Source organism: Branchiostoma lanceolatum, chromosome 2 (genome assembly GCF_035083965.1).
Source record: "Branchiostoma lanceolatum isolate klBraLanc5 chromosome 2, klBraLanc5.hap2, whole genome shotgun sequence".
NCBI lineage: Eukaryota > Metazoa > Chordata > Leptocardii > Amphioxiformes > Branchiostomatidae > Branchiostoma > Branchiostoma lanceolatum.
In genome coordinates, this window is record NC_089723.1 from 10,173,881 (window position 1) to 10,189,476 (window position 15,596).

The window sequence follows — 15,596 nt, forward strand, 5'->3', positions numbered from 1 at the left end:
CTCAGCAACTTAAAATTGGAAGTCAATAAAGTTCTGTATACAGTAGGAAGATAAAAAACATGTGCAGTATTAATCACTTCCGCGTCGTGGCGCTGTGAGCTCATCCCGGATGTTTACACATCCCACACTGCCTTGTAGTACCGGAAGTGGCTGTTTGAACCGAAGCCCCGCCAAAAAGGAGGTCCGTCGCAAAACACACAGGAGCCCAGGCTGGGCAAACCGAGCCGAGATACTTTGGAGCTACTGAGTCGCGATACCTGCCCTTTTCACGGGACTACACCACGTTTCTCGGAGTCTAGCTGAGGCTGATCAGCCCGGGAAGCAAGTATGGAGGACGGGGATGAAGTAGACGCCACCAAGAGGGCTTCGTTCTCCCGTGAGTTGGTTGTGTTTTTCCTTGCCGTTCTGTGGGTGTATTGAGTGTGTGCAAGCACCGTAAGGCCTGACCGGACCCGCCGTGCAGGGCCTGTACACATGCGGTTGGGCGCGGTGCACTTGAGATTCAACAGCTTCGATCGAGCTACATTATAGAACCATAACAACATATCTCACTGTCCGGAACAAATCGTTTATGACATTCTGGCTAGCTGGGAAAAGTTATCTTGTGATCCCACCCTCTTGGTAGAAGTCTCAGCGATGTCGTCATGTCTGCGAAGAACCAGTTTTTATTGACCTGAGCTAGCAGGGGTCCTGAGTGGCTGTGTGTTCCCACGTCCACGGCCAAACGGAGACCACTTCAACAATCAAACACACAAGTACAGAACAGACTGAGGCGCAGTTTACATTACGTTTTTCGCGTCAGCGGCGAAATTTCCCGCTGTCGGGAGGCCGCTGTCGCGACGTCTCTAGACACACCGCCCGGAAATCTGACAGACACCTGCGGTGCTTGCATTTCGCCATCTTTAGAAAGTATCGGGCGTAAGCATAACAAAAGCAAGAAACAAAATTGTATGATTGTACAACGGTAGACGGCGTCTCCCCGCCCGTATTAAACTACAATGCAAAGCCTTGTTTATGTGTAGATATTCCATGCTCATCACTCGTAAATGTGGGGAGGGGGGCACAAGTACGATAAATATATCCGCGGGGAAATGAATGCACGGCACAAAAGTCGCCGCGGATCCCGCGAATCTCTCTCTCTATATATATACCGGGGATCTAAGTAGACTTACAGTATGCTGATCATCGTGTGCTTTATGCTAATCGCCGAAACCCTGACTCCCGCTGACGCGAGCCCGACGTATTCTCTTTAGACGGAGTTTGAAGTTGACGGGGACTCCCGCTGTGCTGACGGGCGACGGCTTCGAAGCTGACGGGAGAAAATTTGTTGACAGCGGGACTACGTCGACGGGAATTGTCTTTACACGGGGTTCCCGCTGTCGCCAGTGGCGCTGACGCCAGTGGCGCTGACGGCAAAAGTATAATGTAAAGAGAGCCTGAGATCAAAGTCACGGCCGTTAGAAACGTTACATCCTGTCTTCACACTTCCTTGTTAAAATCGGACCCCGGTTCCACTATGGCTGCCCTTAATTCTTACCACGACCGTTAAGAAAACATGACCTGTCTTGAGACATAGCATTATGGGTTACTAGTAGCCAAGACAAGAAGCTCTTCATTTTTGGGTACCCAGGCCTTTGCGGAAGGCCGAGTTGTCTCGAAGATGTCCGCTAGCTGACAGGATGTCGTTGTTGTGCCCAATATTTCCTGCATGCCCCCTGTAGGCATAGATGAGCTTATGACAACATCACACTTCCAGACCCCCCTGTCTCTGCCCCTCCCACGTCATGATGACACATCTCACACCACGGTGTTTGTGAAATTGATTAGGACAACAGAAAGAAGGACTTGAGGTTTCACACCCCCACTAATGAGACATTATGCCTACTCAATTATCCCATTCGCTTTAGATCACAAACTATTCATATTCAAATACTGACCAGAGTATTGTTATGATTTCTTATTCACTGAACCTTGACTGTGTATTGGGACTGTGTATTGGAACTGTGTATTGGGAGGAAATGACAAACAAAGATGTCAGCAAGAAAACGATGGGCGAAGGGGGTCTTGATACACAACTATTTAGATAAAAATATCATTAGATGTATTGTAAATTCCCCCTTGCCCCCATCATGTTGATAAGAACTAGTGGTGCCCTTTTCTGTAGCAGTAAAAGACAATTCCGTATGATTATGAAGTGATCCGCACACCTATAATCTCTTTTATCATAGTTAAGCAAAATGCACCAATAATAGTCCTGATAATATTTCATGGAATTAACGTTACTGTTGATAATATCAGAACCTTCCTTGTAGTTGTTTGGAGATATTTGTTTCGTAATTCAATTTACATTCACCAACACATAGTGCAATCAAAGTGTGTGAAAATGCCGTTTCTTTTTGAAACGTTAGGAAATAACTCACTCCAAAATACCCTTAGATGTTTTTTTCTCATACTTAACACAAGAAAACATAAAACCTCTCTTTATTCATGAATATTTATTCAATCTGTCGCACACCCAACAACAACATGTAAAACATACATGGCATAGCTAGCATGAATTTTAACCACAAGAATGTTCAGATGGAAGGCGGCGAGCCCACATCAAGCCTAAGCCTGCATATTGATTTTTAAAATGTCTGGGTTATTTGAATATCAGTAGATAGGCTTCGGTAACTGTCGGATCAGGCAAAGCACCGCAGGCCACAGCAAGTAAACTTTATGGATGACATCTCCGCTTACATTTATTTTCACCTGATTTTGAAAAGAAGAAAAAGCACAATTTTGTGTCCCTCCAGAACTGCCTTGGGTGTAGTTGTAGAAGTGACACTAGTGTGCTAGCATTGAGTGTTTGAACGTTTACGTTTGTTTCTCCATCTTGTCCTTTTTGACACTCTTATATTAGACTGGGAGTACCTTATTTGGATGATGTTATCCATAAAATTTACTTGCTGTGGCCTAATCCCAATAAAAAACCCCAGCAATAACGAATGATATTCAGTTGGAGTGAAGTTCAAATTTACATGTTACACCAGGTAATATCACACGGTGGTAAATATGGCGCTTGGTATTAGATTGGAGTACCTACTTCACGTTTCAGGGCAAGAATCGTGAGGCTTGAGTAAGATTGTAAAGGGCATTTGAGTTGCTTGAATAAAAGGTGTTATCTGGGGAGTCATGCAGTGATCTCTGTCAATTTCATTTCATAAAAAGAGCATAGTTGAAAATTACAAACAGAAAGAAAACTAAACACACATATGACATATGTGTCTCTTCTGGTTGTCAACAGCAACAGAGAATTCCAATGCCCAAAGCCGGTATTTGGCGCAAACGTAATGCTTTCAACTGATTCTATGTAAGCCCTTGTGATACAAGTAGAACCCAAAATATTGAAATGTCCAGAACACCCTTTAGCAACCCAGGTAAGACATAGATATATTTAGGTCATACCTGGGCCACAAAAACGTTTGATACGGGTGTTCCTGGACTGGGCGATAGCTTTGGTTTTATCACACAGGCTTCATTTCATGCATTCCAAGTGCGCTGGTGGCGCCGCTGTCGAAAATTTGAATACTGCATTCACAGGTTGGAATCAATGTTGCCAAAATTTTTTTGGTTCGAGGATGTACATCTCTCAACTTCTGGCACATTTCGCATTGAAATGTGTGTTTTCTCAGTTGGGTATGACATGAATAAAATACAACACAGTGTATTTCGCATCACTCTCGGTCATACTCATAGCCCTCCCGTGGGCTGGTACCTTGGGTGATACAGAATACACTGTTGTGTTCTCTCTCTCTCTCTCTCTCTCTCTCTCTCTCTCTCTCTCTATACTGTATATATATATATATTTGAGAGTTTTTGTATTTTTATCATAGATGTCGGGATGTCGGAGGAACGACAGTCTGCGGAGGAGATGGATGAAAAGCGACAACAGGCCATGGCGTACGAATACCTCTGTCATCTACAGGAGGCAAAACAGTAAGTACCGTATGACTAACAGAGAAAGTCTGCTCCTCTTCAAGACTACCACGCTTATGCTAGGGTCACATCCCATCAGGGTAGCCTTGGTTGTTTGCTGAAACGAAAAATTACAGTGTTTATCAATAGATATGTACAAGCAATGCGCTTAAATTATATTTTGGTATGTTTTGTGTTGTCTTTTGAATCATACTTTTTGTTCCCCAAAGACTGCCGGGCCCGGATTGGAAATGTGACCAAAGCATTAGGCTCTATGTAGCAAATAGGCCTTAGTACTAATATAGGGAGATGGTTTGAATGGATCAAAATGGTGGGATTTTTTAAGTATCTGCAAACATTATTCTGTTTGATGATAGATTTATAGGTGTCCATAAAGTTTGTGAGTCAATGCCTGATTACTCGTAGTTATCATGTCATCTAGATATCTTTACCTTCAATGATAAGAATCAAATTCCTTTGTGGTTGTTAGATGATTAGGAAACAAATATCTTTGCTTGTGTAATAACTTAGCTGAGATAGCTCTTGCTTACAAAGTTCGGTTCATTTAACATCTTGCTGATCTTTGCCCCTTTCAAAAGATTCAGTCAAGTATGAAAAGATCAAGCATAGTACTTCAAAGCTGCGTACATTTTGAAACCTTGAGTCATCGTCAGATATTACAATCAGAAAAGGAAAGCATAATACACTGAGTTATAGATTTGGAGGCAGACATTTGCCTGAAATGTTGACGGCATTAGATTTAATTTAGAACATGTCAGAATATGTAAATGTTCAGTTGAAGTGAATGATAGAATACCCCCACCTAGCTATTGTGTACAGTCAGTAGTAGCCTCAGTCAATTTGCCAGCGACCAATTTGGGAAGGTTGATTTGCAGGAGACCCCTCCGCTCCTAAATCATGTTCCCAGGCACACTGTCTGTGACAGCACTCAACCCACTCCAATTAGTTTAATAGGCAGGAGCCATTTTCTGTATTTTCTTAAATCGTGGGGGAGGGTGGGGTGTGGCTTTATTTATACAAAAAAGGTCACTTTGGTTTTCTTTTAAATGCAGTGTTGTTGTTTTGATGTTGTTTTGATGGAATTACATTTTAGGGATTTTTCTAGTTGTCAATGGGACAAAACAAAATCCTTTGATGGGAGACTGGAAATCATTTTTTTACTTACCATTTTTGTAAAAGGTTATTCTGAAATTCCGTGTTGGATAAGTGTTGTTTACATGAAATTGTCATAAACAGATTGTTGTAACTAGGTGCTGGAATTAATTACAGGGTTCTATTACAATAATTAAGCATGTAACGATGGTAAAATATTTGATGTTTATACAGACAGAGGGAAAGTGGCCTTTAACATTTCCCTGGATATATTTTTCATGCAAGTCATTTCATAATTGGTGTAGATTGCTAGTAAAAGCTCAGCACCATGAGAATCATTTTGTTTTGATGTTGAAAAATTAGGATTACCCTATGAAAATTGAATTTTTATTGAAAAGCTGCTGTAACAGTTTTCCTACTTTACTCAGACATATGGTATGTCCTTAACGAATTGATTTAGACTTAATGTGAAATATATTGTAGAACAATATCTTTATCCATGGCTTATGCTGGAGACTCGAGATAAGAAATATGCCAATTAAAGACTCTTGAAACACCAGTTTGCCAAAAAGAACAATTACAAATATAGGTATAGCAAAATGTAACATCTTTGTGACCCAACAATCGCTTGAAATATTACACCTCTTAGTAAGGTATTTATTTAGTTAATGGGCTTTCTCTTCTTGATTACGACTCAAGTTCAACTGCAGCTGTGCTGTAGGTGATTTCCCTAAAGATCTGATATATATTCCTAACGTCCCAGCCAGATAAGGAGTTAGCAAATATATATCTTGGAAAGCAGCCAACTGTACTATTTCCCTTGCTAGGTACATAGGATTAGGAGGAGTGCAGCATCTTCTATCACTTGGCATTTAGTGGGATGAAGATGCTTTCTCCGTCATATAAAGCTCCTGTCCCTTGACTTGTTTATTTCAGTGTAGTACTGTAATAGCATCTGACTCATGAGACTATTTTTGAGCCCATAGGGAAGTATTCTGTGTGCACTACTTTACCCACAGTGTCCCGTTACAGAGAACAAGACAAGTAGTCAGTCAATGCCATGTGAATGTGAGGCGCTATTGTGCGTCATGTTTGGGTTGTGGTGGAGGGTTGCAGCTATTTACATGCGGTAAAGACACACCAATCCGCTGGGGGAAAGTCCTACCCTCAAAACCATTCCAACTCCAGCCCACACCAATTTGATAACTTGGTTCTTGGATTTTAGAAAATAATGCTGAATTGCAAAATAAACATGAAAACAGAGTCTCATGAGAAGTCTGTACCTTGGTATTAGTATTCCATGATATTAGGGAGTGAATGCAGCCAGATTCAAGTTCCCCCCCCTCCCCGTTTTCAACTTGACTGCTTCTAAGAATTGTTCGAGAACCAAGAAAATAATTGTTGTTGCCATACCAGACCCAAACGTTTCCACCGGAGGGTCACTCAAAAACATGGTTTCATTCTAACCCCTTTGTTGAAATGTTTTGACCAGGTAGAGGTTTTGTGAGTAGTGGTAACTCGATGCCCCAAGGGTGACTGCACTCCCCCACTCTAAGACTTCAGGTCTGTTTGATCACTGCTGAGAGGATGACATCATCTATTATTCAGGAAATCCAACCTACCATGATATGCTGCAGGCAAACCAGTGTGACATATTTCTCTAGGTGCATATGATAGCCTTTCAAATAACATTTAATATTCAAGCATTTGACATGCTTGGTGTAGAAGCATCTTTGAAGATGTCTTCAAAGTTCAAAGTACGGACATCCCACAAAAGGCAGGGTATCTAGTTGAAATAATGCAGATGATAGCCAAGTTCAATTCTTAATGTCAGAATGAAGGTCATAGGATTGTGTTGGGAAGTATGCCAGCTGAGGTTCAATATTTACCTGTAGTATAATACTGAATACAGGTAAGTGGTGCCTCCTGGTGTTGTATGGGTTTGAAAAGTATTACGGCATCAAGATGATTTGAGTATGTGTTCAGTATTTCAGTATTTACATGTAAATATGATGCCTTAGAGAACACATTTATCTTTGTTAAATATCTATATGGTGTCATCATCTTTTCAAATATGATGATCTTAAACCATGTATTTGAATATGATAATACTGAAGTATGTTTTACGTATTGCTGTGCTTGTATAAAAAGGTACAACGATGAACTTCAAAATAATTATGGACTGTCCAATGTTTTTTTGCTCTACCAGACTTTCTTCTCCCTTCAAGGTTGGAATTTTGAAAACTGAGACAGTCACATTATTGCAGGCTACAGTTCCGTTCCAGTCCACGGTTAACGTTTGAAGTTATAAACAAAACAGTCAGGAATGTCCTCTCTATCTCTCACAAGCTCTGCAACGTAGTGTAGTGGGATTGTTGTAATGTATTGGGTCCAAGATTTTTTTTCTATGTGTAGAATATCAGCATTGAACATTATTATTAAGTCCCTTTCCAGTGTCTCCAAAGTTTGTATAAAACAATAAACCAAGGCAGACCTGTTGTTAGAAACCTCAGTCAAACTGATAAGAAGAGATTATATTTTACAACTCTCACAATGCAAGAATAGGTAAATACATGCGCCAAAAATAATTACTCAACATGGCACAACAGGTAAATACATGTTCATTAAAGATTGCTATGTTATTAGAAAAGATATTGAAAACCATGATCAGCCCAACTAACTGTAACACGATATTACGAATGTACCCATACCGTTACCTTGCATTGCTCAGCTAGTACAATTTTAAGATTCATCTTGTATTTCTATTTTTGTAGTTTGTAGTTGACCGTGCGAAAGTCACTGTACTTTTTGTTACCTCAAGAAAGCTTCTATAAACTACCCTCCCCACCCCTCCCCTCCCCCATGTGACCCTTACTATGGCAGGTATGACAACACTGTAATGCCGACCTCTGTAAATATTGTCCCTACCTTGTAAGGGCCAAAGGTCACACACAAGCACACATTCATAGTCTCGCTGGCCCACTGTAGTTATTGGGTGAGATCCTGTTCATAGGGTGTGGTCACATTCATCACATTAAACTGCACTGGGAACGCATCCAAGAAAAAGAATTAGATAGAATTTCATTAGATCGGGGGATATTGAGCCCCAGAGATGGTAGTTTTGAACCAAAAATTTCATTGAGTGAAGTGTGTTTATGTTGTACTTCGATTATAACGGTTCATTTGCCTCACCGTTTTCCAGGAGCCAGCAGTCATATGGTCATTATTGAGAAAACTTCCCTGGTATATATGGATCCCCAGGTAGCATAAACTATGTTATGCCAGGAGGAATATCTATTGAATTTTATGGCTGGTAGTGGTACTAGAAAAAGCATACGATAACACATAGGAAATTGGGTTCTCAACATGACCCATATAATAATACCATGTGTATACATTATTCACTTTCCAATATTGCACATGATACTTAGTAACCACAGGTAGTGATATTGTTTTGAACAGAATAAGGCTTTGCCATGGAATACTTCCTATTGTTCCTTTGTTACTCATTATCACACGCAGAACAATGGTAGCCCACAACAGCCGCTAATTTACCCATTATAGGCCCCATTATCATGATTTTTGCACCTGCTCTGAAATATTAGAACACCTGGAAAAAATACAGAAGCCTTCAAACAGCTTGTGTAATAATTACCAACATAATCCCTCTGTATCCGCACTCCCATTAGCTTGTAGGTTGGTATTATTCCATCTACTAAACAAGATGGCAGACGAAAATCTAACTCCTTTATTTGTGGGATAATAAAATTACAGGAAAATGAAAGTGATTCATCCTGAAAGTCTGATATGAAATCTATGTACCATGGTTTAAATCCCAGGCTTTTCCCACTAATATGCCTTTTATATCATGACAGTGAATATTGGTAAATTGCCAAGTACATGTACCATAAGTACCTAACTTAAAAGATTTTACATGTTGTTGTCAACCGTATATAAACCTTTGTGGTTTAAATGTTAGGTGCACCACGTATATTGTCTGTTTTGCTGCATTGGACACCTGCCTTTTGTTATGAGCAGCTGGTGTACCTGTCAATCAAGCTGATTAAGTAACCTTTGACCTGTACAGGTATGCAATTATGCAGGCGGCAAAATGTTGTTTGAATGTACTAGTCAGTAGATTCCATCAAAAGCAATTGGATTTTTCAGGAAGAAGGAAATGAAAATTTAGGCGGGGCAGTTAATTGCACTTGTCAATTGGCATTTTGCCTTCCACAAGACCCCATTTTCCTTTCTTAGAACAGCTGCAAATTAATTTCAGCGTTACCACAAACTGCACCACTGTTTAGAACTGTTTAAAACATAACATTGATACAGTGTAGTACAGAAGTAAAGTGTATTGACCTCTTAGGAATGTATCTGTTTCCCTCCAGGTGAAGTGTAGTTAAACTCTCCCCAGGGTAGGTCGTTGATAATACATGTGTATACCTGCCATATTGGATAGGTGTCAATGGTTTGCTCTATAACCATTTCTTACACAGGCTTCTATGACAATAAAGAAGGTATATTCTTGTTGATATCAGTTTCCCCCAGATAGACAAGTGAATGCTATGAAGTCCTGGTGTTTGTGCTACCTTGAGCCGGTGTTGACAGAAGGAGGGGAGGGGTCAGTGAGTCTGTTGACAACACATGGCAAAGGCCCTGTCCTTCATGGAAGGTCTACGGCAGGTCATGGACAGACAGACTCTTCTCTTGAAATATTATCACAGGCTAGAGTTAAAGAGAGAGGGGTGGTAAGAGAGATAATGGTTTATTCGTAAAAATAATGATCTTGTTCAAAATGCAGCCACATTGCACTCCCACTAGCTACTTGAAAAAGCATCATGCTTCACCTCAATTGAGGATGGCTGCTTTACCTTTACCTTTCACTGTAACTTTATTCATTCAAGGTGATTAACGTATCAGTTTTGAAATACAGCTAATATTAAAACTTTACCGACATTCAAAATTCATACAAATCTTGACTGTTCAAAACGACAATATTCTGTAGTCAAACCCGACTCCGAACATACTTTAAAAAATACATATCAATTACTCTAACAGTTGTACAGAGAATGGAAGTGTGCTGTTTTTCATTCGTTCAGTGCCACCCTTGAACTGTGACAGTTTCTGAGTGTTATTTGTATTCTATGAACTATGGTCCATCCCCAATGTTCTTTCTGCATGGTACATCTGAGTGTTGTACATCTCTGCTTCCATCTTATGCTGTCTGTTTGGTATGGTTGTTAGTAGGGGTGGATACCGGTTTGGTTTAATAAGGTCCAAGTCCAAGTTTAGGTCCAGAGATTTAGGTTCAGGTCCGGACCTGAACCTGATCCTGTCCAGTTGATCTTTTGTTTTATTAGACCAATATCAAGCATAGAGAATTAACACTGACACGCACGACTATAAAAGTTTCTTGGTGAGAAGACTTTTAAGACAAACCAGTGTTTGATATTTGTATGTTGCACTTATTTTAAATGACTTTTTTGAGGGGAGACTCAAAACACTTTTCATCAAACAAAATAGAAAAATATACTTGTACTTTATTCAGTTTTTTTAGCTCAGGTTTTTAGCTTTCAGGTTTTTTGACTCGGTTCTTGGATGTTATAAAGGTCCGAATCAGGTCCAGTGAACGGGTATCCACCCCTAGTTGTTAGTTTGGTATGGTCTCTATTTATCTTGTGAAGATGGCACATAAAGAGGGCATTGTGCAAAAAGACAGTGATACTGATAGAAAAGCCTTGCCAAGAAGTGGTTGAGGTTTCCAGCTTTCTTAGCTCATAACTTCCCCGCCACCCAGGGAGTTGAGTAGCAGAGTTTTACATTACACAATATATAAGGAAGACCAGAGTCCATTAACTTTGAATCAAGTACTGGAAACGTGCAAGTTGATACTACATGTATCACCATCTGGAATATGCATATTCTGCCCGTGTACATGTACGTGTATACATATCCTACTTCCCCATGTGAAAGTAGTTCTGGTGTTTTGTTTGGCTGCAAACCAACCAGATGTGACTCATTGTCAGCGAGGATGTTGTCTCTGCAAGCAGACCAGTGGGTGTGTGTAGACTGAGAAATAGAAAGTCTAGTCATGGCCATGTTGACAATTAGTCTAAGAACACAGGAAAACGGGGCCTCTGTGGGTTTAGACTTAAGACTGTGGGTTGGGCTTCTGGAAATCATGAAATGGTCCTTTCCTCCTCTCATGAATTGCGTACACCAACTTTAAATTCAATTCCTGATTTCCTGGTCATCATTTAGATATAGTATAGACCAGAATCAATTTAAAAGCTCAAGAGGTGTTACCATTATTAACATTAATCCGCCAGGTTAGTAACTTACATAAATCCCCCACTTTGAAAACAATGGAGAGAATGAGAGATGCACAGTTTAGATCTACTGGAGTGCATTATACTGGGGGACGTTGGGTTGGAGATCTTTGTTTGGACGTATCTTTTCAGAGTGGCGGAATTATGTACCCTAGTAGAATTATGTTATAGTAGATGTTATCAACCTTTTGAAAAATTTAGATATTGTTTCATTTATTTCAAGTACCTCATTCAAGCACATAAAAAAATGCCACAGTTTGATAAATTGTTCAAGTTCAACTTATACTTCAACTTTCAGTGATGCACTGTTAATACCTCCAGGGTGGGTGAGAGATATCACCACTCAGCTGTTTTCCCTGTTATCGATTTCTTGCACCTCTACGACTGTGTTTAATTTATTGAGCATGATAGGTTTCCCTTCCCTATGGCCGATCGTTTTATAACATGTGGGTTTCTTTAATGCATCATTCCAGTGGATTAGTCCAATTTTAGACCTGTGGGGTGGTACATTCAGTCCAGGGCTGTTCAGTCCAGTTCAGTCCAGTTCAGTCCAGGGCTGTCTCAAAGACAGCTAGGTCCCTCTATCCAGGGACAGAAATGTACTTCTTGGGATGGACAAAAATTTCACCTCGTCCATAAAAAAATTAGAACCTCGTGACATGAAATAGATGCAAATATGTTCTCCAAAATGACATATTTAACAATGGAAATAAACAATATGGGCTCCCAAATAATGAATGGGACAGAAAAAATTTAAAGCTGGAGACAGACCTGGTTCAGACTGACTTCTATGCACAAACTACAGAGCTAATATAATCTTTGCCCCCTTGTCACTGTGAGATCAGCTGAATATTTAATAGGTACCACTTTCTGGCAGTGTCCATCAATCAAAGGTTTTATCTCTTCCCACCTTTTAGATTTTAGTGGGCAGGGAGAGTCAGGAGAGGACGTTAATTAGTACTAATGAGCTTAAGCTTTCCAACTGGGGAATAGCGAGAAAGTGCAGAGGAAGCCTGGGTCCCAAAGAACTGATTACAGGAATTCCCTAGGTGGAAGTACTGGAACTGAATCTGACATCAGTAAGATCTGTCTCTGACTCTGAGGAGGGAAGGTGCGGGATCTTAAGATATATGTGATAAACTTTATTGCACAACAATTGAACAAGGTATAGCGTATTGCATCTTCTGCTACGTAACAACAAACATTCTATGAGACTTATCTTCCTTATAGTTATAGACTACGGTATGTCTAGCATGGGATATGAGTAGGCTTTACAATTATTGGTGCAATTTCTAACGTTTAGGCATATACTTGTACATTATACATTCTATACAGATAGGAACGGATAGCAAAACCTCTTTTGGATGTCCTCTTCTGGTTAACGTTCTGCCTGTGATGTCTCTTTTCTCTAAAATATTGTAAGTACTCTGTAGTAGGTATAACTAATGAAAAGATTAATTAGAGGGTAATGAAACACCCTTTCCCTGGATTGTTGCACATTATGGCTGGTTCATTTGGTACTGTGGCCTGATTCAGTGCAGTATCTCCAGAACAATGCAATCAAGCAGTAATTACTTTACCCACCAATTAACACCCCATCCCATGAAGTGCCAATGTGGCTACCTGTAAATGACTTTAATCTTCAAGTAGAACAGAACAATTCCTCACACAAGGCTGAATAAGCCTAAATAATCTGCTTTCTAAAGATTACTAATAACAACACTTGCATATGTTGATTTTAAGCAAATGTGACAAAATTAAAAAACTTCATTAAGAGTCCCACATTTATTTATCAAATTTATATACGAGGCTTATAGATGTGTTGCCAATAATCTCCAACTTTCTTTTGTCCACTAATCTCTAAATCCTGTTGAACATTGGGGGTGCCAGGCCTTACCAAACAAAGGGCTATTTTCTATAGCGGGGTCACGACATTTGAGCCTGCCCTTAACCCTGTAGCTCCTGTATGACAACACAACAATGCCTGACTGACAGGGGGTCAGTCTGTACTGTTGACAGTGGCCATTCCTTTTGTGGGAGGTGTCAGAATAGCTCAGCTGCCAGGAAGCTTTGATGCATGTGTGTCTGTTGCTGGGGGTCAGCTAGTGATATAATATATAAGGGAACGGGTTTTTTTCGCGTGAAGAATGTTCGCGTACGCGTGGAAAATTTTCGCGTGGAAAATTTGAAATGGAGAATTTATTTATAGGTTCAAAATATCAAAGTAATTTTATCATCAAAATTTTTCTCCCTTGGGAATAGACTTGAGCCCCTTGGGAATCAACTTGTTTTTTTGTATCTTTTAAATTGCAAAAATCCTTTGAAATTTTTTGGGTGTGAAACCTTAGACTTGTAAACCTTCAATTCCCTTCTGATCAACTAATTAGCGTATTTTAACGAGCAAATGATCAAAATTACTGGCAAACTTTTTCCCTGCATGGGTGTGGGCAGGGTGTGGTGTGTGCTATTCCCAAGGGACTCAAGTCTATTCCCAAGGGAGAAAAAATTTGATGATAAAATCACTTTGATATTTTGAACCTATAGATAGATTCTCCATTTCAGATTTTCCACGCGAAAATTTTCCACGCGAACGCGAAAATTTTCCACGCGAACAAAACCCCAACCCATATATAATACTATCCCATCCTTTGAAAAATTGCTATATCACAACTATTGAGTAAAAAAGACTTATAAGTTATACTTTTTTGTTAAGTAAATGACTAAATCTGACAATATCATTTTTAAAAGAAGGTCCAGGAATCGTCTGGTTGCCAGTGTTTTGTGTTTGTATAAAACTCAAAGACATTTTTTAAATCTAGATCTAGTTGCATTTGTCAATTATGAATGAGTGTCATACCAAAGGAGAGATTTGCCCTTGATGTTTTACAGTAGTGGTCATTGTCAGGACTTTTTCATTAAAATATGATTTATTAAAGGTGTGGTCGCTGTGAGCAGCCTTAGGTAGGAACCTATAAATCAACGGAAGAGAAATGCAAACAGCACGATTGGTTTAGGGGCAAAGGTCAGTCTGAATCCTGTCAAACCTTTCCTTTAAAACCGCAAAACACAGCATCTAACGTAGGACATATTATTTGCCTTATCAGAAACAAGTGATTGTCAGCAAACATTTCTTTTCAAATTTTTCAGACCGGTTTGAAAATTTACCTGGCCCACACAGTATCAGTACAGCCACTCTACAAAATGAGTTATGTTTTACCCGAACATGATTGAATTTCCGGCCCGTGTGTATTGATACCTGAGGTTTAGATTTGCTGATGGTAGGCCGGCGGTAGCCTTTGTGGTAGATGGCGGGGAGTCATCTTCACCTGACATGCATACCAAATGAGGTAATAACTCCTAATAGTATTATGCTGCAGGCTCGCTTATCTGCTTCGTTTGCCAGATTAAATTTAACGGTGTTACACGCAGAGGCAAAAAGAGGCCCAATGGTATACTGAAAGGAGTTTTTTTTTGCGGATGTATTATTTCTGGTTAATGCATTCCTTTCTCCTTGGTTGGGGGTATTGGGATGATATGACGTATCAACACAGTATGATATGGTATCTGGCCATGCTGAAACTGAATACACTTTCCTAAATACCAGAAACAAATCTTCCTAATCTACAAAGATCTTCTACACAGGATCTGCTTGATGAAACATTGCAGCCATTCTTGATGTGTAGCCGAGTGTTTTCAATTTATAAATATCCGTTGCACCATAAATTTCTGCTCATACATTTCACTTTATATATTTCAATCTTTCAACCGATACACTGGTACTGTATATGTATGATGTATACCTTTCTCCTTGTTTCAGACACATGTATACACATACAAATATACATACACCAAGTTAGCACATACATGTACTCATGCATTATTGCACAAGTACATAGTGTTACACATAGACATACTTGTTACACTATGATATTGACATACATGTACACATACATTTTACAACAAATTGAATATCAGGATTTAGTCCACCAGGATGTTTTGCTATCAGACAAAAAGGAGTAAAGATGCTGTGTGGGATTTAAGTTGTTTATTGAAAGAGCTGCTTGACACAGTATTGTGATCTCCCAGTTATTCCCAAATAAGGTAATCCTGAGCCTCAGGAGCCAGGCAGGTAAATTGTACACCTGATCCCACACAGGTAGGTCTCACCTGGGGTACAGGAAGTCTTAGGTTTCA

The 15,596-nt window shown here is 39.8% G+C and overlaps 1 protein-coding gene across 5 annotated transcripts in view; it reads left to right on the forward strand.

Moving 5' to 3' along the window:
* The first annotated feature begins 157 nt into the window (after positions 1-157).
* The window catches only part of LOC136427415 (ras GTPase-activating-like protein IQGAP1), a 74,251-nt gene continuing 58,812 nt past the window's right edge, over positions 158-15,596 (forward strand). For 4 of the 5 annotated variants that reach the window (XM_066416251.1, XM_066416252.1, XM_066416255.1 and 1 more), the window contains exons 1-2: positions 158-376; positions 3,876-3,978. In XM_066416251.1, coding sequence (XP_066272348.1) covers positions 328-376; positions 3,876-3,978 — 152 coding nt within the window. In that variant the 5' untranslated portion in view covers positions 158-327. The remainder of the gene's footprint in view (positions 377-3,875; positions 3,979-15,596) is intronic. The other variant, XM_066416254.1, reaches the window with a different exon arrangement.